The sequence below is a fragment of the Vipera ursinii genome, assembly GCF_947247035.1.
Source record: "Vipera ursinii genome assembly, chromosome: 3".
Taxonomy (NCBI): domain Eukaryota; kingdom Metazoa; phylum Chordata; class Lepidosauria; order Squamata; family Viperidae; genus Vipera; species Vipera ursinii.
The window spans coordinates 35,514,912-35,542,519 of NC_139516.1; the positions used below are offsets into that span (position 1 = coordinate 35,514,912).

At 35.5% G+C, this 27,608-nt stretch overlaps 1 protein-coding gene across 10 annotated transcripts in view; it reads right to left on the minus strand.

Moving 5' to 3' along the window:
- Positions 1–27,608, minus strand: part of PPP1R12B (protein phosphatase 1 regulatory subunit 12B) — a 118,121-nt gene that overhangs the window by 27,006 nt on the left and 63,507 nt on the right. For 9 of the 10 annotated variants that reach the window (XM_083361082.1, XM_083361080.1, XM_083361079.1 and 6 more), the window contains one exon: positions 26,286–26,327. In XM_083361082.1, the coding sequence (XP_083217208.1) occupies positions 26,286–26,327 (42 nt within the window). Of the gene's footprint in view, positions 1–10,672; positions 10,860–26,285; positions 26,328–27,608 lie in introns of all 10 variants that reach the window. The other variant, XR_014492297.1, reaches the window with a different exon arrangement.

The window sequence follows — 27,608 nt, forward strand, 5'->3', positions numbered from 1 at the left end:
TCTATGACTGAGGAACAGAAAGATACGCCATCTTTCCCTAGCAGTGCCTTACTGAAAACGTATGTCCAGTTTTACATTTTAATTAAATACATTTTGAGCATTACATGACAATACAGCTTAGATGTGGTACAAAGAGAAATCAGAATTAGGGAATGGTACAGTTATAGCAAACAGAATGAAATAATTTATTAAAGCAAGGGGTATCATGCTGACCACACTTTTCAGGAAATTAGGTTCACTGAAGCAGAAGGAATTGTAACTCAGCTTTTGCCAAGCTAGTCAAGTGAATAAAAAACTAAGTAAGTCACAAGAAATTATTTGAATTTTTCTAGAGTACCTATTGGAAAGCTCCGGCCTCTTCTGTGCTTGTAATCCTTACCAATATTTGGTTTGTTGCATCCCACATAAATCTCGATTGCATAATAAAGGTTATTAAATCTAAAGCTGAGACTAGAGTGAATTTCTGTGTCATAGACTGCTTTTTTTTTAAAAAAAGCTGAGTCTTTACTTAATGCAGCATTGTTAATGAATGCATTTTAATTAAAACTGCAAAGCAGCTTGCATGATATATCCAGCAAAATTGCTTACAGGTTTTTCTTAAAGAAAAAAGGCAAATATTAATTTGGTATGGCAAAGAGAACATCATGTAAAGAAAATGGACCTTTTCTTATTTGTTTTGGTGCCTTCAAATCAAGTGTTAATTTTTGACAAATGTGTGTACAAGTTTTCTTGGCAAAATTTCAGAAGTGGTTTCCCATTGCTTCCTTCCTAGGACTGAGAGATAATGACTGGCCCGAGGTCACCCAGCTGGCTTCATGCCTAAGGTGGAACTAGAAATCACATTCTCCCAGTTTTTAGCCTGAGATCTTTAATCTCTAGGATAGATAACTACCATTGATGATGGGCCACAAACTGTACTGTAATTGGTATGGAATGTGATTGTTCTTTCTGTATTTAGGCTATTAATAGAGTTGAAAGGGAACCTTGCAGATCAGAGCATAGCATAAGAGAAACAATATGTTTCTTTGCACATTAGTATCTTCCACATCCCTCTATAAGAGTAAATGCAGGAAACAATGAGAGGGAAAGTGTCAAACAGTTAGCTAATAACTGAGAGTTTATATTTTGTTTCCTGAATAGAAAGCTGCAGCAAAACCAAAAGAGAAGCAACAGTTTAAAAGCAGTAACTCAGCCAACCTACAGAACACTAAAAAGAGCACCTGAGAGAATTTTCCCAAACTATTTTTGGCTGACCCAACTGTGAGCCTGTGGCAGTAGTGAAATAAAGAAAAATGAATAAATGAAACTGCATTGCTATGAATTTTTTAGTTTCATTGTGCTTCCTTTATTTCTGTTTTTAATAAAAAGGAACAGGGCTAGGTACTGGAAATTATTCTGCAATGTTGACAACAAAGGGATTGTAAAGAGCCAGGAAAAACATATCGTTTTGATTGTAGATACGTGTAGGATTATGGAACATTATAAACTTACTTTTAAAATTCAAAAGCATTCACAGATGGTATAAGTGTAATTAAAAGCATGTTCTTGAAATTTTTACAAGAATGCAGTTTTGAAATGGGGAACTGGGGCATAAATAGCCACTTACTCTTTACCAAAAAAAGAAAAAAACTCATTAAATTGGCTTCAATTATTTACTTCTGTTATCAGTACTTAATCCCCCCAAAAAAGGAACAGAGAAAGGAGAAGACTCTAATATTTATATTTCTGCAAACAAAAAAGATTCTACTACAATTTCCAACACCTGGGTTCAAAAATTACAAAAGTATTTTAAACTCTGTAGCAGAATTTCGTTTGCATCATAGTGTTCCAAATTTGTGCCCAACTATTGTGCCCAACGTTAATATACTATACCAAAGGGGAATTGTGAAATGCCAATTGATTCTCCCTTCGCGATATTTTACAAAAATATTTTATATTTTCTTTATTGTTGGTTGCATAATTTCAGACACTGAAAAATCATGTACAATATATAGTGCAAATAGTAATAACACAATTAGATCAAGCTATGTGAGATATGAAACCCTTAATCTAAAAAGAAGGGGAAACAAAAACATGTTACCCCTTGGATGATAGAACTGAGTCTGTCCTTCATTTACATCTTGTTCCACTGTACTGGTATGCAAAGGAGACAGGAACTTTAGGGTATTTCAAATTTCATGAGCAGGGAACAGCTTCTTTGATATATATCAGTCCAGAAGAGATGCAATCCAGTATCCTTACATGGAATGTATATCCAAATTTATAATCCCAGTATGTGAATGTGTGGGATAGATTTTTGCATTTAATAGTAGTGGTGGTGGTGGTATTAGCACTGTATTTTATTGAGTGTATGCTTATAACTTATTTACTAGTATTGGACCTTTCCACCTAAGGAAGAAAGAATACCTAGTTGACCTTGAAACATACTGAGTAGCATTTTAATACCTGGTAAGTATTTGGGAGGTTGATACCAAAAAAGTCCAGGAACAAGCTAAGTTAGGATGTCAATCAAAGATTCCAGAAGAAATTTAATTTACTTACAGGTTCTTGCCAAGACAATAACATGCATGAGAATCACTGCAAGAATTGGTTCCCAGAATGACAAAAAATAAAACAAACTATTAGGTAAACACCCAGCTGTGAACATGTCTTTCATCAGTAAAGATATTGTCTCCTCCCTGGTTGATTAGAAAGCTATTAGAAAAAAATGCTACCCAATATACAGAGTGATATATTGATTCTAAATGAAAGTAGTTTAACTGCTCAAATATTTTTGTAATTCTATTATAGCCCCAGTTCTCCTGCTAAAGAAAGCATCATGCCCTGAAAATAATCACTTTTGGTTTAAACAGCTTTTCTATAATATTAGCAATAAAAGTGAACCTTAGCAGGAAAATATGAATCAAGGAAAGAACAATTATGTACATGATTGTTAACATAATTATGCATAACTTTTCTTTCCTTGAGGTTTTCCAACTCATATTTTCCTGCTAAGGTTCACTTTTTATTACTAATAATTATGCTGGTGATAGTATATGATTTATTATATAATTTCAACTTCTACTGGCACTTAATAGTTTTAACTCCCAATAAGTTAAGCCCATAGTGTATTACATCAAAAACATGGGTTCAACATTTAATAACAAGGTAATCAGATTCAAATATGATGAATATCAAAATTTATATTACAATATTGTAGCTGTGCTTTTGTTCTTCTAGGGGTCATGAATTCAATAGGCATACATGCTATGAAAACTGGGCCTTCTCCCTTAAATGCTATTTAGCGTTAACATACAAGAAATGCAAAATAGACAATAGCCAAATTGCAGCCCACACCTGGAAATTGTTCCGAGGACAAGATAAGTATATAAAAATATATAGCAAAAGAAATCTCAATTAATGGAGCCTCGTTTCCTTCCTTAATTAGTTCTAGTTTATTTAGTGTTTATTCTCTCTTCTGAAGCCAAAAAGAACAAGAAAAAAATGAAATCTGATGCATATTTTTATTGAAAAAGCTGAGAAACATGCTCAGATGTTACAATTAGCAATAATAAAGTTTAACTCTTCATTATATTGTTTCATATTTGCTTTCAAGCAAAAAACTATGCATTATATGGGAAACATGTACCTGACTTGAAGATTATTTTTCTGTTCACTGTTGAACTCTGATGACTATGAAGGACTAGGCCTGACATATTAGTATTTTTGAAATTCTGAGTAGCTAGAATCTGTTTTCTTAAACAGATTAAAGGAAGGAAGCCTTAAAGGTCTTCTCTTCCTTCTTGATTTTTGTAGTCAGCATCTTCTAGAAATGAACCATTTTATAAGAAACTGCATTCAATATATGCCTTCAAGTAACATTATTGATATTGTTGCTATTGTGTCTTACATCTGACCTTCCCTTGGGCAAATGATTAGGCACTGGAACAGACAGGTCTTTCATCTCACACGGAACAGCTGTTCATATAAGAATATCACTGTAATTCTAATATGGTCTTTATGGGAGTAATATGAAATGTTTTTAACATCAATAATATACCAATTTTAATATAGGAAACAAGTTCTAGCATTGCTCTTTCATTTCAAGAGTAAAACTGGAAGACAGTTCATTATAGCATAAGGTGGCTATTGAAAAATCATAATCAATTCTGAAACCTAGAAGAATCTACCTTCTTCAGTTACCTCTTCCAACACTGATAGTATGAATATTATGTATGGAAGCTATTTACTGTCTTACATTTTTCATCACTAATTGGAACAGTAGTCATAGAAAGTAAATACTTTACACAAAGTAGATTATAGGAATAAGACAAAAGGCAATGAGACAAATATTACTAAGGCTATATCTATCTATCTATCTATCTATCTATCTATCTATCTATCTATCTATCTATCTATCTATCTATCATCTATCATCTATCTATCTATCTATCTATCTATCTATCTATCTATCTATCATCTATCTATCTATCTATCTATCTATCTATCTATCTATCTATCTATCTATCTATCTCAAGTTATCATTAATGTTTCTTAAATATCATGAACATTTTGAGAGCCAGATTGGTATATGGCCTTTGGCCATAGTTGCCTACCTACTCTTCAAGTAGAAGCTGTGTATCCAGGAGGACCCCCAGATATACTCCAAGTCTGAATAGAGCAGTGTCATTCTGTCCAGAACTAAAGATCAAAATCCTTCAGTTCCCAGATCCAGGGAATTCAGAATCCATAGCCACTCTGTCTTGGCAGGGTTGAGCCACAATCTCTTCTACTGTTTCTAGTTATCATACCTGTCAGATACTAGGACAGAATCTCTTCAGCTTCACTTGGATAGCTGTCAAAAGAGATGTATAACTGGGTGTTATCAGTTTATTGGTATTATTTCACCTCGCAGTGATGGATGACTTCAGCTGGTGGTTACATGTAGATATGAAAAAGAGGGGGGAGAAGTTAAGAGTCCTGTGACAGCCCACAAAGCACAGATGGGGGGTGCTAAAGCTTGACCATTCCTCTACCACCAACACAGATGGTGCTTCAAAGGAAGGAGAATCATTGCAAAAATGCAAAATATTGTCCACCACTCCCAGTCTCTGATACAGAGGTATTACATGGGTTAGGTTGATGGTATAAAGTTCACCTAAAATCAAGAGGGCCCACTGTTTAATGGATCACTCCCATTCTAAGCTTGCAATAGGTCATCAATAAGCACTATTTCAGTACTATGCCCTGGTCTGAATCTCAACTGAAAAGATAATCTGCTTCGTCCAAGGCTCTCTGAAGTTAAGAGGCCAAATGAAGACATTGTTGGAAACTGGATGAAAATTGTCCAGATTAATTGAATCCAAGAATGTTCTCTTGAAGAAGGGGCCTATCACCATCTCTTTCAAAGCTAGAAGAACCATTCCTCCCCTCCAAGGGGCATTGACTACCAATTGGACCCACTCATGTGGATTCTTGGAGGCCTCAATCAACCATGAGGGACATGGATCTAATATATATGGGCGCCGCTATATTTTCAAAGTCCCTATCCACCTCTTCATGATTAACAGGCTTGAACACATTCTAGATAGGTGCTACAGTCACATTCATAGGACGCAAACTTAAGAGTGAAACAGAGCGACTTTATTCACCAACTGCTGAGAAAAGCTTCACAGTGAATCTGTAATTGCTCCACCAATTCTTACTGAGCCAGAAGGGCCTGCTGGCTGACACTCAAAGACATAGTAATGTGGATAATAAGCTTTTTTCACTGCCCATTTTCCCACAAGCAAGATTCCAACAAAAGTTCTTACAAGTAGTCCTCACTTAACAACTTTAATTGGGACCATATTTTTTGTTGCTAAGTGAAGCAGCCATTAAATAAAACATCATGTGACTACATTTAGCAACAGCATTTCCAGTAGTCATTTCCTGGTTGTAGTTGTTAGATGAGAACCTCATGTTTCTCCTGCTCTGCCCTACTGTGTGCTGCCCTATACTGTTTCAGTTCCCACCATCCACCTCTCTCCCAATCTCTGCTCATTTGGCCACCCTTGTTCTCCACCACTCCAGCCACCCTGTACCTGACCATTGCTGTTCTCCCCAGCTGCCCTTCACCATCTTTTTCCTCCCTTTGCTGACAAGGCACACTAGGCTGAAGCACCAGTTGGCCATGTGGTGGACATGTTTTCAGCAGCTGCCTTGGCTGGGTGCACTTTGTCAGCAGTGAGATAAAGATGGCAAAGGTCAGTTAGGGAGGCAGATATGGTGCAAGGTGGTAGGGTGCAGGTCAGAATATAGGGTGGCCAAAAGGCCAGAGATGGGAGAGAGGGGCAGTATAGGGAGTTTACATGCACATGCAAGCACCCAAATTTTAATCACGTGAACACAGAGATGATTCAACAGTCATAATTTCAAAGACCAATCATAAATGCCATTTGTTCACTGCTTTGAATGGTCACTGACCATACCTGTCCTTGCTTTGGTTTGTGTTAGGGTTAGGGCATTCTTGATTAATTCTCTGTAGGCCCTCTGAAAACCAGGGTACCTACCAGGATCTGTCCACAGAGACAATCACCAGGACAATCTTAATGCCATAGATTCTTTCCAGGTGATGACCAAGGCCTCAACTGAACTCTATATAAAAATCTTAAGAAGAAAAAAAATCTAAATTCTCTCTGTAACATAAAAGGGTCCACGAGATACCTGGGATAGGCTATTTCACTTTAGACTTACTAAATTGAATCCTAAGTCTCAGAGCTACAGATTTTGATTTACTGCTTCATTTTATGTCTATCAGTAAAACTTTAGGCTTTGCTTCGTTATGAATTTTGCTATGGTATGAAAACTCTAAAATTCTGGTTTTCTTTGTTGTGAAATGTCTCTATAAGTTTGTTATCTGCTTTTTCTTTCTGAACATTGTAAAATTAATAAATTCCATTGCCACTCTCTGAACTTCTGTTTCACCTTTTTTTCCACTAATTTGAATGTGTAATTCTCTAAAGATTCAAGGTGCTGGTGATGACCTATAAAGCCCTAAATGGCATGGGCCCGAATTATCTTAGGGAGCACTTGCTGCCAGCATCAACTTCCCATCATCCTGTGCGCTCCCATAGGGAGGGCCTCCTTAGGGTGCCGCCGGTCAGGGAGTGCCGGCGGGTGATCCCCAGAGGGAGGGTGTTCTCTGTGGGCGTGCCTGCCCTACGGAATGATCTGCCTGTGGAACTCCAGACCGCCCCTGACCTTCGTTCGTTTCGCTGGGACCTGAAAACCTGGTTCTTTGATCTATCTGGCCTGGACTGAGGGGTTTTAAGTTTTTAAACTTTGTTTTAATTTGTTGGGCTATTAATTAATTTAATTCCTTTTAATTCTATTTCTATTTCAATTTTTATATTGTCTTTTAAATTTTGCCCTGTAAACCGCCCTGAGTCCTTCGGGAATAGGGCGGTATATAAAACTAATTAATTAAATAAATAAATAAAGCCATTCTTTCATCTTATTGAAACAAATATGTTGCTCTCTCTCATTGCATTGAATAATCTGCTAAAATGTCACAGACAACTTTTTATTTGATTGCCCTGTATGTTAATTTCAAATATTGTTTGTGCCGTCTTCCCGATACTGTCATTTGCTCATTATTTATTTGCTCTTATGCCTAAGTCTTAAACAGTAATATTCTATAGTTTTGAATGGTCATTATAGTTTTTATAGTTCCATTTTTGGAGTGCCAGAATGCATCAACCTGTTTTATTAGTCTGGTGCTGCCTGTAGGCTCCAGAGCTTGACAACAATACGGAAGTGGTTACTATTGCCTTCTGAGAGGTTTCTTATCAACATTCTAGTCTTGCTAATGTTCCTGAAATTCTCATGTATAATTAATCAGCTTTCATGATTAGCCAAACTCAGCTAGGTGCTGCTATCTACATTGGCCCTAGTCTAATGAAAATGCTGAAAGAAATGCTTCCCCATCTACCAACCCCATAAAATTTAGAAGAGGAGATACATTGCAAAAATATAGTCTTAGAGCAGACATGTCAAACACAAGGCCCAGGGGCCGGATCCGGCCCGCAAAGTGGTTTCATGTGGTCCATGAAGCCATCCTGGAAACAGTGAGGGAACGGCCCCCACTGCCTTGGCCCTGGCCCAGAGACCCTCCTCCTGCCAGAGACCCTCAGATCTGTCCCACTCCTGCCCAGGCCCCCATAGGCACCCTTGATGCAAACGATGTAGAGCTGGCCATGCCCACCCAGTAGGCCATACGCACTCTAGCCACGCCTATCCAGTAGGCCACGCCCATCCTGTCCATACTCACCCGCCCCCGAGGGAAACCGCAATGCTGATGCAGCCCTCAATGAAATTGAGTTTGACACCCCTGTCTTAGAACAATTAGCTTCAGATGACTCAAGCAAACAAACAGACCCTTAAGGGAAAACTAAAGATAAAATCAAGTTAAATCTCATGAAGGCTTGTGCCTTCATGACCAGGCTCTAATTATTCTACTTTGGATACATTATTCAAAGAGTCAACTCTCTGGAAAAGGCTCTAGTGGTGGGAAAAGTGAAAGGGCACAGAAGAACAGGACAAAAAGCAATAAGCTGGATGGATTCAGTAACAGTAGCATTAAACAATCTGAAAGACCAGATTAGGGATAGATCATCATGGAGGAAATCTATTTATAAAGTTGATAGGGGTCGATGCATAATGATACACAATTAATAACAGCAGAGTAAATAGTCAATTGATTTGTGTGTTGTGGGAGTCAAAAAGAGTAAAAAAAGAGCATGGGGCGAAAACCCCAAACCAAAGCCATTCATGTTTAGTTTCTTGCCAGTACTACCTGTACTGTTTATTTACACAATTTTCCAACCTATGATTGATTTATCTTTATTTTATTTTATTTATTATATATTTACTTATTTTATTCTGCAATTATGCAAATCAATTTAATTTTAAAATTAAAATGTCTACATAGGATTGACATAGCTATTCCATGTTGTAATTATACAGAAAAGAAGCAAGAAAGCTACAAAAAAAAGAGGGTAGGCATGTAGATGAAGGGTGTCTTTTTAACTTGTTTACCATTTGGCGTAACAAAGGACTGATTTATTTCCTTAACAATGAATGTTGCTGAGCCTCTTAATTGAAAGAAGAAAAATGCCTCATTAAGCAATCAACTGAATAGAGAGTATAGATATGGTCATTTTACATGGCTTCAATGCTTTTCAAACTGGAAGATATTAATACTCTCGGTGTTGCTACTGAAGAGGAGAAGAGAGATCACAACAATAGCAAGAGAACTGAGTGCAAAGGGATAAGACACAAGAAGGCAGGAGAAAATAAATGCAAGGTCAGTTCAGAAAGCTGGATGGAGGTAATGAAAATTACTAATGAGGCACAACGAAGCAATGCGGAGCTGTAATAAATACATGGTAATAGAAATAATGGGATAGGAATTCCTGAAAACAGCAACCAACAGCAAAAATAACATGTGATCTTACAACTTAAAAAAAAATGTTAACAATGATTGTAATATTTTTTTCCAGAGATAAATTCTCAGCCAAGAGAAACATTCTTCATGACTTGAAGTTAAAGGAAGTAATTCATATTTTCCATCAAATTTGCAAAACAAACAGAAGTAAACATATGCCACAGCATTATAAAATAAGCATTAGGTGTTAGTTTGCCTTTATTTGATTCTTTAGAACTGTTTTTAAATTTTCATAATGTGATTGTACTGTATGAAAAAAAAATCCCCACATCACCTTTAGCACTAAAGTAGATTTGTAGGGGACATTCGGGAAAATGAGAAGATCTGGGATTCAGTATATCCAACCAACACCATGGAAGCACCCTAGGTTTCTGCCATCACAAAAGTAGAAAACTCCTGGTGAAGAACAAAGTTCATACCGTTCCGAGATTAAAGGAGTGCAATCTTTGTCCCATTTTTGGCACAGCAAATTTCTTTAATCTGGTACACCAATTCCTACTTTTTTTTTACAAATAAGACAATGTGGACACTACATATCTGTGGGAAGTTTGTAATGACCATTGCTATAGAGAAACACTTCAAACAGTTCAGTACTCCCTAGTGATAAAAAGTAGGAGTACTGTTTTGATCAACTAATATTACCTCGTCTCTTTTTAAGCTTCTGAGACAGAAAGGGAGCAATTAAAGAAAATGTCTGAAGAATCTGAGTCCTCAAGTTTCTTTGTAATGCCTACTTGCAAATTCGAAGTTTGTCATTTGAAGAAATAATATGAAACAGAACAATGACAATTGCTGTGTGAGAGATCCAGACTATTTATACATCATATCATTACATCAATATTACACCAAACTTTAAAATGAAATATTTAAATATGTTGGACTTGAGAAACACAGCAGTTTAACAAGCTGTTCAGGTTTTGTCTCATTTCTATTTTAAAAAAGTATGTGCTGGTACAAAATATGTAGCTAATGCAAATCCTGATCTTTATGAAGAAATAGGAAGCAGTAACTACAGATAAAATTAAGTGTTTTCAAGTCATTAAAGTTTCCTTCATAATAAAGCCTTGTTAGGGCTTTACTGTACTCCAAGACGTTAAGGTCAGAAATGAACTGTGCACGGAGACTACATTTAGGATATGTAATGTGTAATTAAGACAAGCCCTTAGGAAGTTGAAATAAATATATAGAAATTAAGTGACTGCTTACTCTGAACGTCTTTGCAATCGGGGAAGGAGATGATGGGGGAGAATCAGATTGAGACTTTTTGCTTCGAGTATACTCCTTATTCCTGGTATACAAGGAAGACATGGTCCATTCAGGGTGGTAGCAAGGCAACTTTCAGTAGCAATAAGATAGTACTCCTCTGTCTCTGGCTGAAGATGTTTAGTGATGTCTAAAGTAAGAAGAAACTGGTTTGACAATTACAGTGTTTTATCCATTCTTCAAAGTTTTAAGTTTCTAAGCATCCAGATAATGTTTGTAAAAACATATTATAGTCAGCAGTATTTCATAATTCTTTAATCATAGCAAGATAGAACCAGAGCGCTTCTGTAATCATACAGAGTCAGCCTCAAAACTAAATCAGTCTTCAGATCTTCTAAAATATTTCTTGCTAAACAACAGTTTCCATATAGCAAAGCCAGGATGTTTCCAGATAACCAAACAAAAGAAATCTGATCACAAAAATGACAAACCCTAAAGACTGGTAATTTGTCCAGCTAGGAAGAGAGTTCCAAGAAAAGCATTTTTAATCCACAGCATTTATGAGGCAGATCTTCATTGCTGGAACTGAGCTGCATCATCAGTGAGAAAGTACAAATAAGGAAGGAATGCTGCTTCAGAAAAGGGCAATCCAGATGAAGCTGTGTTTTGTTCCGTCCTCCAAATCAGGAACGCCTTCACACACTTGTGTCTTCCCTCCCCTTTTGCTATTTTCTGACATTCCAAATTCTTACTTGCTCAGTGAGGAATGCTGGAGAAAAGCCAAAGGCATAGATTCACTTTCAACTTGGGATTTGGACTGCTACTTGTATGAGAAAGTAAGCTATCAGTTCCAGAAGCCCAGAAAGCTTCAAGGTAGACATCTCAGCAGAATTCAGCAAGCTTGTACAGACTAAAAATCTAACCATTGTTTAATATAATTGTAAGAAGAGCTTACTGCTTTTACAAGATTTTTAACAGTTTGGAATCAACATTAGGTAGGTCAGGTACAAGGAGTGGAAAAGTAAAGTCTCTTAAACTTATTAACTGAAACAGATTACTAGATTTACATAAGATATATTAAATTATATCTCCATAAGGAACAAGTATTCTGTTAAATTAACTAGCACAGTTCATAAAACAGATTCCTCATAGTTATATATTTGCTAAATTAGTTTGGATGTCATCACTTTACTAAGAGGTGCATATAAACATCACACTTATTTTAAAAAGAAAACATTTCAAAATCCCCCACTTTGTGAACCCAACAAGCTTGGTTTTCCAGAATTAAAAACACAGTGGCAGCAGGCAAATTCTGTATGGTAAATCCAGATTTAGTATTATATAAAAGTAAGATTGATGAAATAATAAGACTTGATTAGCTATTACTTATTACCGTCAGACTGATTTCAATGGTTCTAATTTAACCGTGTTTGGAGTCAATCAAGTTGATTACAAATCTCAAATTAAAATTTCCACAAGTATTTTAAAAGGCTTTATTATCATTAAATTGCATGTAAAATAAGTATATAACAATCAAGTAAATCTTACTTTTGCCTGTTAGAAATTAGAACAATTACCACCATTGTCACATTTTCTGCTATTCAGGAAGAAGTCAAAGATATAAGGAACAAGAGGTTGTTATTCCTGCTTTGCTGGACAGGACACGAGGAGTAACAATATCCTTTTGGCAGTTCAAACTTGCCCTAGGACAGTGGGAGAAATGAGACTCTACCTCACGTGTTTTTCAGTGTCCCTTCCCTCATAACTCTGCTTACTAACAGAAGTACCACCTGTTCTGATGAGCAGTTTATTCATTTTTTACTGCCAGACGAGAAGGTTAACATCTCTAGAAACATTACAAAAATTATTTTGGCTGCTATTGCTTTATGCTGCTTAATCCATTTCTAATGTTAAGGTCTTGTGACTATACGAAATTTTATTATGCTTTTTATACTGTTTTACATTTTTTAAAGCCTTTGTTATATTCCACCATTAATCAACCACAATAAGGTTCTCCCTATGTCTGTGTGTGTGTGTGTATAGACAGACACACACACACACTTAAACACATTTAACAGCTTAGTAAAAGTAATGTAATATTTTATTCATGAGGTAGGTTGATAATTTTATTAATCCATTTTAAATATTTTTTATATTCTGCATCTTGTATTTATAGTGTTTTGTAGTAAGAATAATTTTGTTTTTGTTAATCAGTTAAATTGTCTATGTATTTGAATCTTGCAAAACTTGTTACAAAAATGTAAATAATGCTGACCAATGACAATAATAAAGATAAAGAAGGAAAGGTCATTTTCTTAGGAAACGCAGTGTGCAATTTTCAAAAAATTGTCTGTTTACACTAAACTTGCTTGTGAAGGTTGATTTCTGTGGATCCATGTAATTGTCTCATATCTCAAAAAAAAATCTAAATGCACATTTGCTGATTTTTTCCCTTTTTCTTCATACTTGCTTGGCAAATGATAGCAAATAAAAGCAGCCTAAGATGCCAACGAAGAGAGTATGAAACCATTTTGAAGGAAATCTAGCTTAGCCCTCCAGTTAATAATCTCCTAATTATAAACATGCATAATCTTTTTAAATATTATGTCAATATACCCAGAACAATAGAGTTATTCATAATCGGCAGCAGTTTAGCTTCTTCTAGGAGGTACTTAGCAGAGTGAGAAGGGAAAGCAGAACTTTGCATTTAAAGGGAAAACAAATCACGCAATTCAGTTTCTGTTGAGCCAGTTTTAAGACCCTGAACTTACCGATTATAAACATTCCAATTTAAAACTTTAGAAAAGAACTAAAAAGGACACTTGGCTACAAATTCAGAATTACTTCAACTGATTCTGCCTCTGTAAGTAGCACTCATAAACCTATTCTCCCATTTTAATAATTTCTATGGGAATGCCACAATAAAAGATCAATCTTGGCATTGTTCTAAAAAGGCTATTAATAGAACATTTTTAAAAAGTTACAGTTTATGTTTCAGCTCCAGTTATTCAAGTCCCTAAAATGGCATTTTCTCCAAACCAAACAATAGTTCAGTTCAACAAGAACACTGCAGGGAGAGGAGAGCTGTCAGTAAGATATATTGCTTATTAATAAGGACCTTTCTTCATTCTCAAAACATTCTCATTAGAAATGAAATTTAATATTTACATTTACAGCATTTATTAGCCACCTTTTGAAGATAACATTTGTAACAGGATGAATCATTCTTTTAGTTTAGTTTAGTAACTAGAAATTAATGGAACCAGAAATGTAATACTGTATACTGGTAAAATATACCTTGACGATTTATTTCAATATATTAGCTATAGTAACTGCAGAAGTTCTTCAAGAAACCTATATTCTGCTAGTTTTCAAAATATTTTATAAGGCAGTCTATTCCATAACAGATAGTCTATATGTTTTGCTTGCCTCGAATTAATTCAGAAATTATCCAAGATTTAATCATGGAAAGAATTATCTTCCAGCTAGTTAAATTACATATCCCAGTACATCAACTAGAGGGAAGATCAAGGAGCCTAACACTGTTTTCTCTTACCTATTGCTCATCTCTGTCACTAATTAAGAGATAAGCAGCAAAGTTGAAAAGAAAAAAAATTGGTAAGTCGACTAAAGAAAACTGGATATTCTGCTGTTCAGATTTTAATATGAAACAAAAAAAGTTTAACCATTTACTTCTCAATAGAGTTTTTAAAAACCTCGATATTAAGAATTTAGTCAGTGTCAGAACTCACAATATTCAATATATAACCTTCTGAGGAACCCTTTCTGAGTTTCAGAAAACACAACAGAAGCAAGCATGAGACAGTGATTGCTCCCTTTTCTTCTATGTGGCTAGTATGTGTGATGGAAGGAAAATCAACAGAAAGCAGTTTAGGATAGCTTTATAATTCTACTTCCACAATATTCATATTGTACAAAACCTTTGGGAGCTGGCTTGCATGAAATTATTCTGCAAATATTTATACAAAATGCTGTTATTTGGGAGGCAGCAAAGAGCAGTCTCAAACCTTCACCTAGTCTAGTGAGCACTGTGGATTTCATCATACCTAAATAGAGCTCATATATACTTAAGATACTGAATCTTAAGATACTGAATAGTTAAGATACTGAATGCGCTCCCACAGGGAGGGCCTCCTCAGGGAGGGCGTTCTCTGTGGGTGCGCCTGCCCTATGGAATCAATTGCCAGTGGAACTCCGGATCGCCCCCGACCTTCGTTCGTTTCGCCGGGACCTGAAAACCTGGCTTTTTGAGTTAGCTGGCCTGGACTGAGTGGGTTTTAAGGTTTCTCAATTCTAATTTTAAATTTTGGGGCTATTGATTTAATTTAATTTTATTTTTTATATTGTATTGTTTTAATTTTGCCCTGTAAACCGCCCTGAGTCCTTTGGGAAAAGGGCGGTATATAAATTTAAATAAATAAATAAATAAATAAATAAATAAATAAATAAATAAATAAATAAATAAATAAATAAATAAATAAATAAATAAATAAATAAAAATAAATCTGGGTTTTCCCATTGCCAAACTAAATAATTTCATCCATGAACACAAACAATCACTTTAGCTATCTCTAGCAAAATGAATCTCATCTACCCAGCTTAAAATGCACCATTACACTAAAGAACATTATCTCCATTTTCTACTATATTTCCGATACACAAAGTCCATACTGGCCTTTTTATTTCTTTAATTTTCTCTCCCATAGCAGTGAATGCTCACTGGGTAACTTGGGGACAGTCTCCTTTTCTCAGATCAGCTTAACTCAAAGAACTATCATGGGGAAAATGGGAGGAGAGAGTTATTGTGTAGCCACCTTGAGCTCCTGAATAAAAGGAGAGATATAAGATAGACAGATAAATAAATGAGGGTGAAGGTTCATTTTCCAAGCTTGTGGGTTGGTTTCCAAACATTTCATTACCAGGCTAGGTAACACCTTCAGTGGAGTTTAGGAGATGTCAGTGTCAGTGTTCTTCTGTTTATAAGGGCTTCAGGTGTGGGTGTGTCAAGTGAGAGCCTTGTGATGGGTCTTGTAATGGGGAGGTTACAGCAACTCAAGGTCATTAGGAGGTGAGAGGAGATAAATAATCAAAAATGAGCTGAAGAAATTATGCAATAATTTCCAATAAAAATACCACTTGATATTTCAATTGAAGATTCATTAATAGTCAAAGTAACTCAATCTGAACAAAGCATGAGATATAAGTAAATTCTGTTTACGGTTTGCAAAATTATGACAAGTGTTTAGAAACAAAGTTAAAAGAAGGGAAGTGCAACAGTTCAAGGAAGAACTACCATGTCTGTGATCATGACATGATGTATGATTATTGAAGGGAGACAGAATAGCTAAAAAAAAACAACCACCTAGAAAATAGAAGGAATGTAGTATCGGAATAAAGTCTATTGCTTGTTTTTGCATTTTGAATAGGAACATACCACACTACAACTTTTAATTTCAACCTCCACTTTCAATCTTACTGTTTAATCTTCTCTAACATGCAGAATCTTATCACTTCAGAGAGCTACTGCTTTTGGAAAACTTTCATATGACTCACAAGTTGATACCTAACAAATGAATGTTTGCTTTTGTTTTTTTGTTGCAGTACTTATGAACCACCCCAATCTATTCTGGGTGTTGCAAAGTAGAAACAACAAAATAAAAGAAACTACCAGAAGCGGCTGGTAGTTAATTCTTTAAATACTCATTAGAACAGAAGTTCTTCAGATACTTGCAATAGGGATTGCATGCAAATCTGGGAGGATGGTATTCCACTGCATGGGAGTTGCTACTGAAAAGCACTCTACCTTATACTAAAAACTGTATACTGTGAAAAGGTTTTGTGTTGTCAGGTACAGAGAAATTGGCTCTAGTCTAAGCTAAACTGATGTAAAAACAATGCAGCTACTTCCTATAAAAGAAAATAAATCAAGTTTTTTGACTGCAGTCAACTGCTCTAACATCAAGCTTCAAGTTCTCCCAATGCAGGGGTGTCAAATGGCCGGCCCGCGGGCTGGACATGTCACCAGGAAACCCCACCCACCCCATTGCCAGCAATGGGAGAAAAACCTCTGATACATTGTGCGACATCACATGACGTCACGAGTTTGACATGTCTGTCCTAATGGGACTGTCACAGAAGCTCCCTTTCAGCAATTAAACACACAGAAATTTACATGTCCAATCAGACATCTGCCTTTCCTGACTGATATACTGACTGGCAGTCAAGCTTTTTTTCTGTTTGTTGAACAAAATAAGGGTCACAGAAATTCCTTCTGTATTAATTAGTATTGTAAAATATTTTTTTTCAAAATTAGCCACAGATTTCAAGTCTTATTTAGTTTATCCATAACTCTGATTAAGAAGACAAACAGAAAGGCAGAAATCCACAGGAAGAACAATTTTCTTTCATCCCCCACAGGCCATAATCTTGGCACATTTGGGAGTTTAATCACATTTAGGTAAATTTTAGAAACAAACAATTTCATTTAAATACTGTATAAGTGGCTAAAGAGAACAGTATGTACATGCAACAAAAATAGCTATAGGCTAAAAAAATGAGGAAAGAAGATCCATTCCCACTTGAAGGCCATTTTCTAGGCTTCAAGCCAAGATATGCATGCTAGACAGACCACTTTTCATTCAAACACTATAATTTAGTATATTAGTATTTTATCATTTATAGCAAAATCCATAAGTTTAAAACTATAGTATAATGAAAGTATTTAAAATTCAAAAGTAATTTTTGTAGGGTTTTTTGTCACTTGAGACACAATAACATCTGAAACAGAAAGCAGATGCTGTTTAACAAGTCAAGAATTAGGTGAAATTGCCAAATTGCATTTTATACTACATTTGTTAGAAAAATGGTGCTGGTCAAAGTTAAATATACCTTTCTATAAAGTCACTTAGCATGCAGGTCAATTATCGAGGCCAAAAAAAGAGCATTAAACGTGGTGTCACAGAAAACTCTTGAGAATATAATAGATAGTCAAGAAAATAAACACATTTACTCTCCTTTGGACACATTATAGTACGTTAAGACCTAGGTCTTTAGAGAAGCTCTAATGCTGGGACAAGAGGAAGGAAGGAAGGGAGGGAGGGAGAAAGGAAGGGAATGAGGGAGGGAGATGACCAATAGCGAAGTGGATGGATGCAGTTACAGTGGCAATGAATCTACTCTTGGGAGACCTGAAAGACCAGGGTAGCATTCTTCATTCAGACCATCTCCACTTTAGAAAAATAACATTTTCATGGACCAAATATCATAAAATGCAATATACATTACTGCAACATTGTATAGCTTTATTAATTTTTTAAAATAAAAGTAAAAAAAAATAAAAAACTAACATGAAACTAAGTCAAGAGAGAGGAATACTAGACAGAATAAAGAAAGAAATAGCAGAGATGCAATAAAAATATTATAGAAAAAATACACAGAAAAATGACTTCTGACTTCTACAGCAGATATAAATCTTAACTTCAGCTCTTGCTATACAATTACAACATAATAGTTTTTTATAATCCATAAATAATGCTTGTCATCAAATCCATATGCAATGATTTCATTTTACAAGTTTCTAGTACAAATTAAGATGGTCTACTTTATTTAGAAATTTTAATAGAACTTTAGGGTAAAAACTTTTTTTTTAAAAAAAACTGATTATTCTCAACTCCCTCTTCAGATAAAGTTTCATCATTCTGAAACAAGGCTACTGAATTAGACTGAAGTTTCTGTGGACTTTTCTGATAGTTATTTATGTTACTTGATTCTGACATAATAACAACCATAACAGAGTCAAAGCAATAGATCTTTGACATCAATCTTCAAAAGATTAGTAGCATAGCTCATTCTCTTAAGATGGTGATTTGCTTGGGAAGCATTTCAAAGAAGACAACATGCCACAGAGATTCAGATAATTAAATGTTCTGAAGTGGTCAGTACTTCTCTGGAACAAATACAGAAGGATTAAAGTTGGCTGAAATATTAGCTTGATCATTTGGGAAAGAAGGAAAATAAAATTACTTTTAGGAATTATCTTTCTCTATTATTACCTTTTCCCTTCTTCCCATTCATTTGGTTTTTTTTAGTTTTTTAAAAACATTTTATTAAGTACAAGAAATTAAAAACATTGAACATAGTGTATCATCTTTGACGTATATCTTTGTCTGATCATTCCATATTGGTAACATTGCATGTAGTACATTAGAAAGTAACTATTACATCTTTATATACCACTATACATTCCCAATTAACCTTTTCCTACTTATATCCATTCTATCGACTTCTTTTTTCCCTCCATTTGTAAAATTTATTCCATACCATGTAGTATTCTGTTTCATCCTGATCTTTTAGTTCTTTTGTCATTTTGCCCAGTTCTGCGCAATATAAGATTTTCCTTATTAGCGCATCTTCGCTAGGAGCCTCAGCTACTTTCCAGTTTTGAGCAAGCAAAATTCTTGCCGCCGTTATGAAATGTATGATTAAGTATGTATTGGCTTTATGTTCTTTTCTAATATTCCTAATAATAGTGTCTCTGGTTTGTATTGAATTTTTTGACCCGTCATTTCCATTATCCATTTCCAAACCCTAAGCCAATAAGTCTGTGCAAGCCCACCAAACATGAAAATATGTACCCTTTTCCTTACATTTCCAGCAGGTTGGTGAGTAACCACTATAGATTCTTGCAAGTCTGGCCAGCGGCAGGTGCCACCTTTAAAGCATCTTATAAAGATTTTCTTTATAAGGTGTCGCTAAAGTAATTTTATTATTACGTTCCCAGATTTGCTGCCATTGATCCAAATTTATAGCAAGCCCCAAATCTATTGCCCAGGTAACCATCGTTTCTTTAACTTGTTCCTCATATAATTTATATTCTAACAAATATTTATATATGTTTTTAATTTGTTTTTTCTCCGGACCTAGTAATATTTTATCAAGCCTCATATCTTGTCTATTAATTCCCCACTCTTTCTTGTCTTTCACAGCTTTTATCTCTTTGATTCCGAAGGAAGACCAGGATGCTACTTTAGTTAAAAATTACAGACCGATATCGCTTTTAAATACAGATTATAAGATATTTGCTAAGGTTTTGGCTAATAGACTGATGAGGGTTCTGCAACAGGTGATTCATGGGGACCAAACGGGGTTTATTAGTGGAAGACAAATGAAAACTAATGTGAGACATATAGTTGATGTGTTAGAGTTTTTGGAAAGGCACAACCAGATCTCTGCTGCGCTAATCTTTTTAGATGCTGAAAAGGCTTTTGATCAATTGAACTGGCAATTTTTGTTGAAAGTTTTAGACAAAATGGAATTTGGGGAAAATTTTTTACAACCGATTAGGGCATTATACCAAAAACAAACTGCCCGAATTATAGTTAACAATAGTTTGACAACAGTATGTAATATTGAGAAGGGCACAAGGCAAGGGTGTCCGCTATCGCCCTTGTTATTTGTGTTAACATTAGAGATATTATTGGTTAAGATTCGGAATTCGGAAAAAATTAAGGGGATACAAGTTGGAGATCAGGAGTACAGATTGAGAGCATTTGCAGATGATCTGGTTGTTACAGTGACCCAGCCAGAGAACTCTGTTGTGGACCTGATGGAGATAATAACACAATATGGGAAGGTTTCTGGATTTAAAGTAAATATACAGAAAACTAAAATTTTGGCTAGAAACATGACAGTTTCGCAGAAGGCTCTCCTAGAAGGATTAACTGGATTTGAGATTGTTAAAAGGGTTAAATATTTGGGGGTGATTTTGTAATATTTTATCAAGCCTCATATCTTGTCTATTAATTCCCCACTCTTTCTTGTCTTTCACATATCTCGCTTGTATTTGAAGATAGGACCACCATTCCAAAACAATTCCCTGTTGTCTCAGCTCTTGTCTTTGCTTTAGATGACCGTTCTCTGACAAAATGTCTTTATATGTGATAACTTTATCTTGCCTATATAAGTTGGGGTACATGACTGCTTCTAATAGTGAAAGCCAACCTGGAGCTTCTATATAGTGTTGGCTTTTAACAATATTCCAGCTTTTTATTAGCTCTTGTCGAACTTTGTGTATCAAGAAATAAATAAATAAATAAATAAATAAATAAATAAATAAATAAACCTTTATTGTCAAAGTACAACATGTGTACATTGAGATTAGCTGAGCCTCCCCCCGTGCTCTCTCCCCCCAACACACAGTGACAACGAACCCTCCATCCTACCACACCATGTGAACCAACTACACCACACACCAGCCTCCCAAGTCAATTCTGCATAAGTTCACAGAGATTATGTCCCATTTAAAAGCCTAACAGCCCATGGATAAAAGCTATTTTTCAGCCTGTTGGTATGGCTGGCTATATTCCTATATCTCCTACCGGATGGTAGGAGAGTAAAGAGATACCGTCCAGGTTGTGAGTAATCCCTGAGAATCTTCCTCACTCTTCCAAGGCAACGAGCCCTGGCGATGTCATCCAGTGGTGTCAGGGAGCAGTATTGGTGGTTTCTGCTTTTTCCCGTCCATAAATGGGCATCCCAACCCATGCCCCTCTAAATATAGGCATCTTTTATTAGTAATCCAGTCCCTAATCCACGTCAGGGCCGCTGCTTGATAATACAACTCCCAATCCGGAAAACCTAGTCCCCCTCTCTCTGGCATCCTGTAAAGACTTTTGTTTTATTCTCACCTTCTTGCCTTGCCACACGAAATCTAAAGTTAATTTGTCCAACTCTTTAAAAAATTTTTGTCTAATTGGATTGGTATATTTTGAAACAAGAATATCATTTTAGGTAGGATGTTCATTTTCACTGCCGAGATTCTTCCAAGAAGCGAAAGGTTTAGGTTTTTCCAGCAGTCTAAATCAACTTTTGCTTTATTAGTTTTCCATAATTGTCCTCTTTGATTGATGAGCAGTGTGCAGAAATAACAATTTTCAAGTATTTTATTTTAGGAACTATTTGTACCCCTAATTTCTTGGTAAGATTTTCTTTTTGTGTATTGGTCATATTTTTTACTATGATCTTTGTTTTGTCCCTAATTATTTTCAAGCCTGCCATATATGGAACCTATAAAACCATCATGAACAAAGATTTGGTTATATAAATATATAACCATAGAAGAATTTTATTTTGTATGAGCAATTTTTACTACTTTTGAAATTATAGAAATTTCAAGCACAATTAATCAAATATTGTTTTCTTTATAATTATCTTTCAAAATTAAATGTAAGATGACACAATATTTTAACATTAAATATGTTTAATGTTTAATTAAATAAGAATGTCCACAGCATCCTGAATGGCCATGCATAAAATTGCCCTCTTATAGCTCTGCTGAGTTCTGTTAATACAGGATTCTCAAAAGGCAACTGGACTTTCTTCATTTTTGTTCCTTGAAAACATTTCACTTCTCATTCAAGAAGCTTCTTCAAGTTCTGGTTGAATGGGGGGGGGAGGAGGGGTATGGAAGGATTTATATTCCTTAGCAGTTATTAGCACTTTGAAGGTCAGTCATTAACTGTCTGAGATTTGTTGAGCCCACTTGGGGGTTTATCTCTACCCTTAGGTCACCTGAATCACAGTGAAATGGGACTGCGAAAGGACTGTGTTGTAGACAGGAGATAGGTGTGTTGTATCTCTCCCTCTCTGTTGAGGTAGGGCTGTTCAATTTTAATGTAAATGGCCTCTTTGACCCCTCTTTCAAACCAGTGGTCCTCTCTGTCCAGAATATGGACTTTGCTGTCTTCAAGTGATCAAAATAAATATACTACTTACTTCTAATACTTAATTTTTTACTTCGAATATCACACGGATTCTCAAACTTAGAAGTACTAGAAATGCTCGCGGTAGGCTTGCATAGCAAAACAAGTAACAAAGCTCAAGAGCAAACTGTGGAAACCTTATAAAAAAATTGCAGCAGGTTTTCCTAGGCAAGCCTGTAGTTTGGTTGTAGGGAGTAAAGTGCAGAGTAGGCTTTGCTAATCACTTGGTGACTTTATTCTGATATCCTGCAAATAGCATATATCACAGAAAAAAAATATTTGGAAAAAAAAAACAACTTTCAGTAATATTTTAATGCCACAGATAATTTCTGATTATCAAGCTGATATATTAGAAACTTCTTCCCATGTCCATTCATAATTCAATAATTATTTTATCTTAGCTACCTAAAATTATCTTCACTCTCTTCTAGGGATGTGAAACTTATCCCAGTATCACTGCATTGTTCTAGGAAATAAAACGTGCAACAGGAAATAAGAAAGAAAGAAAGAAAGAAAGAAAGAAAGAAAGAAAGAAAGGAAGGAAGGAAGGAAGGAAGGAAGGAAGGAAGGAAGGAAGGAAGGAAAGAAAGAAAGAAAGAAAGAAAGAAAGAAAGAAAGAAAGAAAGAAAGAAAGGCATCAGAATCCACATATTCACTGAAGCAGTTAAAAGTATAATACGCTACTATTTAAATAGCTCTTCTTCCCAATCAGCTACAAGAAATTCATCTAAATGCAACGACTAAGTAAACATGCAATAGCTTCTGACAGGGGCATACCTCACCATATTAGGTAGTCAATATCCCAGAAAACAGAAAGGAGAACATAAGCCTAATAAAGTCATTGCTCTTAAGAGGAACGAAGTTTCTGATAATAAAGCAAAGAAAAGAGAAACAGATACCACACAGATCAGCAGAAATAGCCCTATGATTGAGAATTAGAAGGATTTAAGCAGGGCTCTTTAGCAAAAATGGAAGTGTAATTTTATTTCTCCAAGGAAATGTGAAATTAACAAGAAAAACAAGATTGTATATACTTGCATAAAAGATACAATTTCTTCCCAGTCAGACTCAATTAGTGGTATTTTTGTTTTACATCCATGTAATTTTTTTCACAACACTGCATACCATTTACGCAATTCCCTTTGGACGTAAGTTATGTATGCAGAATGTGGAAAAAGTATAAGAAATAGTAAGTTAAATAAATTAAAAGCATCAAATAAGAAAAAGACAACAATACACAGTTAAAACTAGTTTATACAAACAGCAAATATTCCACTTCTCCAACTTTGCAAACTTTGCTTTGCTTTCTTCATGTCTACATATCACTGCATACACTGGTTTTCCATTCTAAACCACTCTGCACATTCCATTTATTCTTGTATATGTTTAATTCAATCAAATACTGCTCTTGTAACATTTGGTAACTAAATTTCAAATCCACTTGTACTCCTGCCACATGCAGAATTTTCTGTTAATAGTTAAGGACATACAGTTTTGGTAAGCTAAAAGTGCAATGAAGGTCTGGTTTTACCTTATACCTAATCATGATACTCTATGCAAACTATTATCTCTAAGTTAGATACAACCTTGCAAGTTAATATACTGTTACCTACAACTCAGAACACAAATATATGCAGCATACCAACGTTCACTCAGGATGCAAAACAATTACAATGGACATTCCTCCTTAAATCAAAACTCCCTCAGAAATAAATAACAAATGTGATTCCCACTTTCACATACTCACTGATAAAGACTATTTCATATAACTAGTTCCCAACATTGTGTAACCTAACCTCATGCTTATTGCAATAAGCCTGCCTACTGTGAATGAATGTTCTACAGTATAGTACTCACAGATATGGTTTTCTATGCTCTTGAATCAAACACATTTTCCATAGTTTTAGTGCTCTGGATATTAGTAGTTTCAGGTAGTAATTCAATGTCTCAAGCACTACTGGATTTATGCTCAGTATTTCAAAAATTAGATTATGTTAGCCATGACTAAATGATTTTCTTTACAGACAATTACAGTAAACAGAAAAAAAATCTGGAATAGAATAAAGCATTATTAAAAATAATAAAGACCATTGCCACTTACAGATAAATCACATTCAGAAAACTAACAGTAAAGTGTGCTTCTTCTGCATTTATAGAATGAATTTGAAATCTTTCTATATTTAATATAAATTTTCAAAGTCTCATATTTGATTAAAATTATTCCGAATTCTCTCAGAGTTTATGTCTAATATAAAAATGCAAAAGAACTGAATAAAAAGTTCAGGTTACTTTAGAGTCTTAAAACAATCTATAACAGAGTTGGAAGGGACCTTGGAGGTCTTCTAGTCCAAACCCCTGCCTCAAGCAGGAAACCCTATACCATTTTAGACAAATGATTGTCCACTCTCTTCTTAAAAACCTGCAATGTTGGAGCACTCACAACTTCTGGAGGCAATTGTTCTAACTGTCAGGAAATTTCTCCTTAGTTCTAGGTGTGTCTTTCCCTGATTAGTTTTGATCCATTAATATAATATTAATAGCCTTGGTGGAACAGTGGGCTGATGCCTCCTTAAGTAACACCAGCTGCCTGCAATTATTGCAGGTTCGCATCCCACCAGGCTCAAGGTTGACTCAGCCTTCCATCCTTCCGAGGTAGGTAAAATGAGGACCCACATTGTTGGGGGCAATTAAGCTGACTTTGTAATAATGCCGCTTGGGGGGTGTATGAAAGCCCTAATAAGCAGGCATATACATAGAATGAAGGCTACTGCTAAGCTTGTAAGCCGCCTTGAGTCTTCGGAGAAGGGCGGGATATAAATGGAATTAAATTAAAATAAAATAAAAAATAAAATAATATTGTCAGTTTTTTCCCATGGTCTACAAAAAAGAGTAATTTACTATCCTATTACTCAAATGTAGCCTGTTTTCAGTTTTTCCCTTTACTATATTGATCATTGGTTATATGTCTTTTAAGCAGACTCTTCTAACTGGCCTATGTGTCATTACATATAAAGATATTACACTGTCATACAGTAAATCAGATTTGACTAAAAAAGGTTGAAAAAGCCAACTGAAAAAAGAACCAAAGTTTTGCCTAATTTCTGAGTGGTTTAACTGTTCCACATTATTAATCAACTTGGATAAAATTTTATAGAAGTAAAAAAATCTGATGTAAATTGTTTTCTCACTTTATGTTGTAGAAAGCATCCAAAAACCTACCACATATTGGTCTAGAGATTATTGGTCAAGATTATTTGATATTTTTCTCAGTACAACTGTCACTTCACAGGATGAAAAATGAAAAACTATCTTATTTTCTATACATTGGATTTCTTAATATTTATATAGAAAATGTTTTTTTGTATTCTACTCCTGTTGTTTTGCCACTTCTGGTTTTGGCAAAAGCATAAAACTGATTTATGGCTTGGCCATTCCAATCATATCATAAATCAGTTTCATCCATAAGTGGCTGAGCAAAATATAAAACATGTTGTATTTGTTTTCATAAGCAGTGAAGTCTTGTTCCAAAGATTCTGCCTTGCTTTTATGTTCTCAGCAACTCCCTCTATAGCCTGTCTTTTATTATTACATATCAAGCTAGTAAGCTATAGTTTAGAGAAATACAAATAAAAATACTGATTATCATCATTATTATAGAAGGGTAAGAAGAGAATACCTATTACAAGGGAGAGAAAAATAGTCCAAAATGTAGTGGGAATGATTTAAAATCAAATTGTTTCTTTTAAAATGTAAATGAGTTGAAAAAACAGTCTTGGAACCAAAATTTGACATGAAACAGCTCATGAACAAATATCTATCTATGTCTGTTTGCTTACCTTGTCCTCCATTACTTCTTCAGTACCATCTATTTCTTCATCCTACAAAATAATCATACAAACGTTTGAAATAAATGAGTTTTCTTCATAAGCGAACTGAAAAACATACTTAAAGAAACCTACCAAGGCAGACAATACTCATTTTTATAGTATTTAGAGAATACTATATCAGAGAATACCAGAAAAACTTCTGGTAAGTAATATTAATTAAAGCCCTGAAATTGTTTGAATGTTTGAACATGAATTTCCAGCTAAATTGCAAATTAGCTGACTGCAAAATGAGTTTAGAACATAATGAAAACTATTTTTAGAAAAAGTTCTCCTAAGAATATTAGAAACAGAGTGGCTAGATATACCTTATATCTGTATCTCTTATCATAATATAGTAGAAGCATGCTATCAATATGCAAGGTCTTGATTACCCATTTGAACAGGATGTTTCATTACCCATTTGAAACACTATAAGTTTCACTCTAACATGTTTCTTATTTCTCCAAACTGTGAGTTGTATGACTGTGATTTCTGAGACTTGTTAGTGCAGGCTTTTCAACTTTTTCACCCATTGTACCACTTTTAGGATATGCAACATCCAAGGACCACCAGTTAGTTGCCTAGCAAGGTGTCAAAAACCTGATGATCCCCCCCCCAAAAGGAAAAAAAGTGATGAAGTACAGGTAGTCCTCAATTTACAACAGTTCGCTTAGTGACTGTTCGAAGTTACAATGGCACTGAAAAAAGTGCCCCCCAAGCCACAACTGAGCAAGATACCTGCCTGCCTGCCCAGCGGCGCTCTTCCTCCTGTCCAAGGTTTTCATTGTTGTGAGGATTCTGTTAAGGATTGGCAGTGGGGGTGGGGTGGTGGGTGTCTGGTTTTTATTCCCCCCCGTCCACTGGGTGGTTGCAGCAGGTTTTGGTCACTTCACATGACCCTGGGACACTGTGACCGTTATAAATATGAATCAGTTCCCAAGCATCTGAATGTAAATCACAAGACCCTGGAGATGCTGCAACATTCCAGCTGATTGGTGCTTCTTCTGGGCTTAGCAGAAGCGCCAGGATCAGCGCCGAGCTCCAGCTGGAGCCTGGCACTGATCCTGGTGCTTCCGCTGACAACCCTGCAGCTCCAGCCATCTCTCGCTCAGGCTTGTATGGTGCTGACACCGGTTCAGATCATTCCCCTCCCTCGCTACCACTTTTCAATGATGGTCACGTACCACCTGCCAGGTGCCAATGTACCACAGGTGGTACCCGTACCACTGGTTGAAAAGCCCTGTGTTAGTGGTTACTGATGTGAAACAGCATGTTAAGCAGTTCATGGGCTTC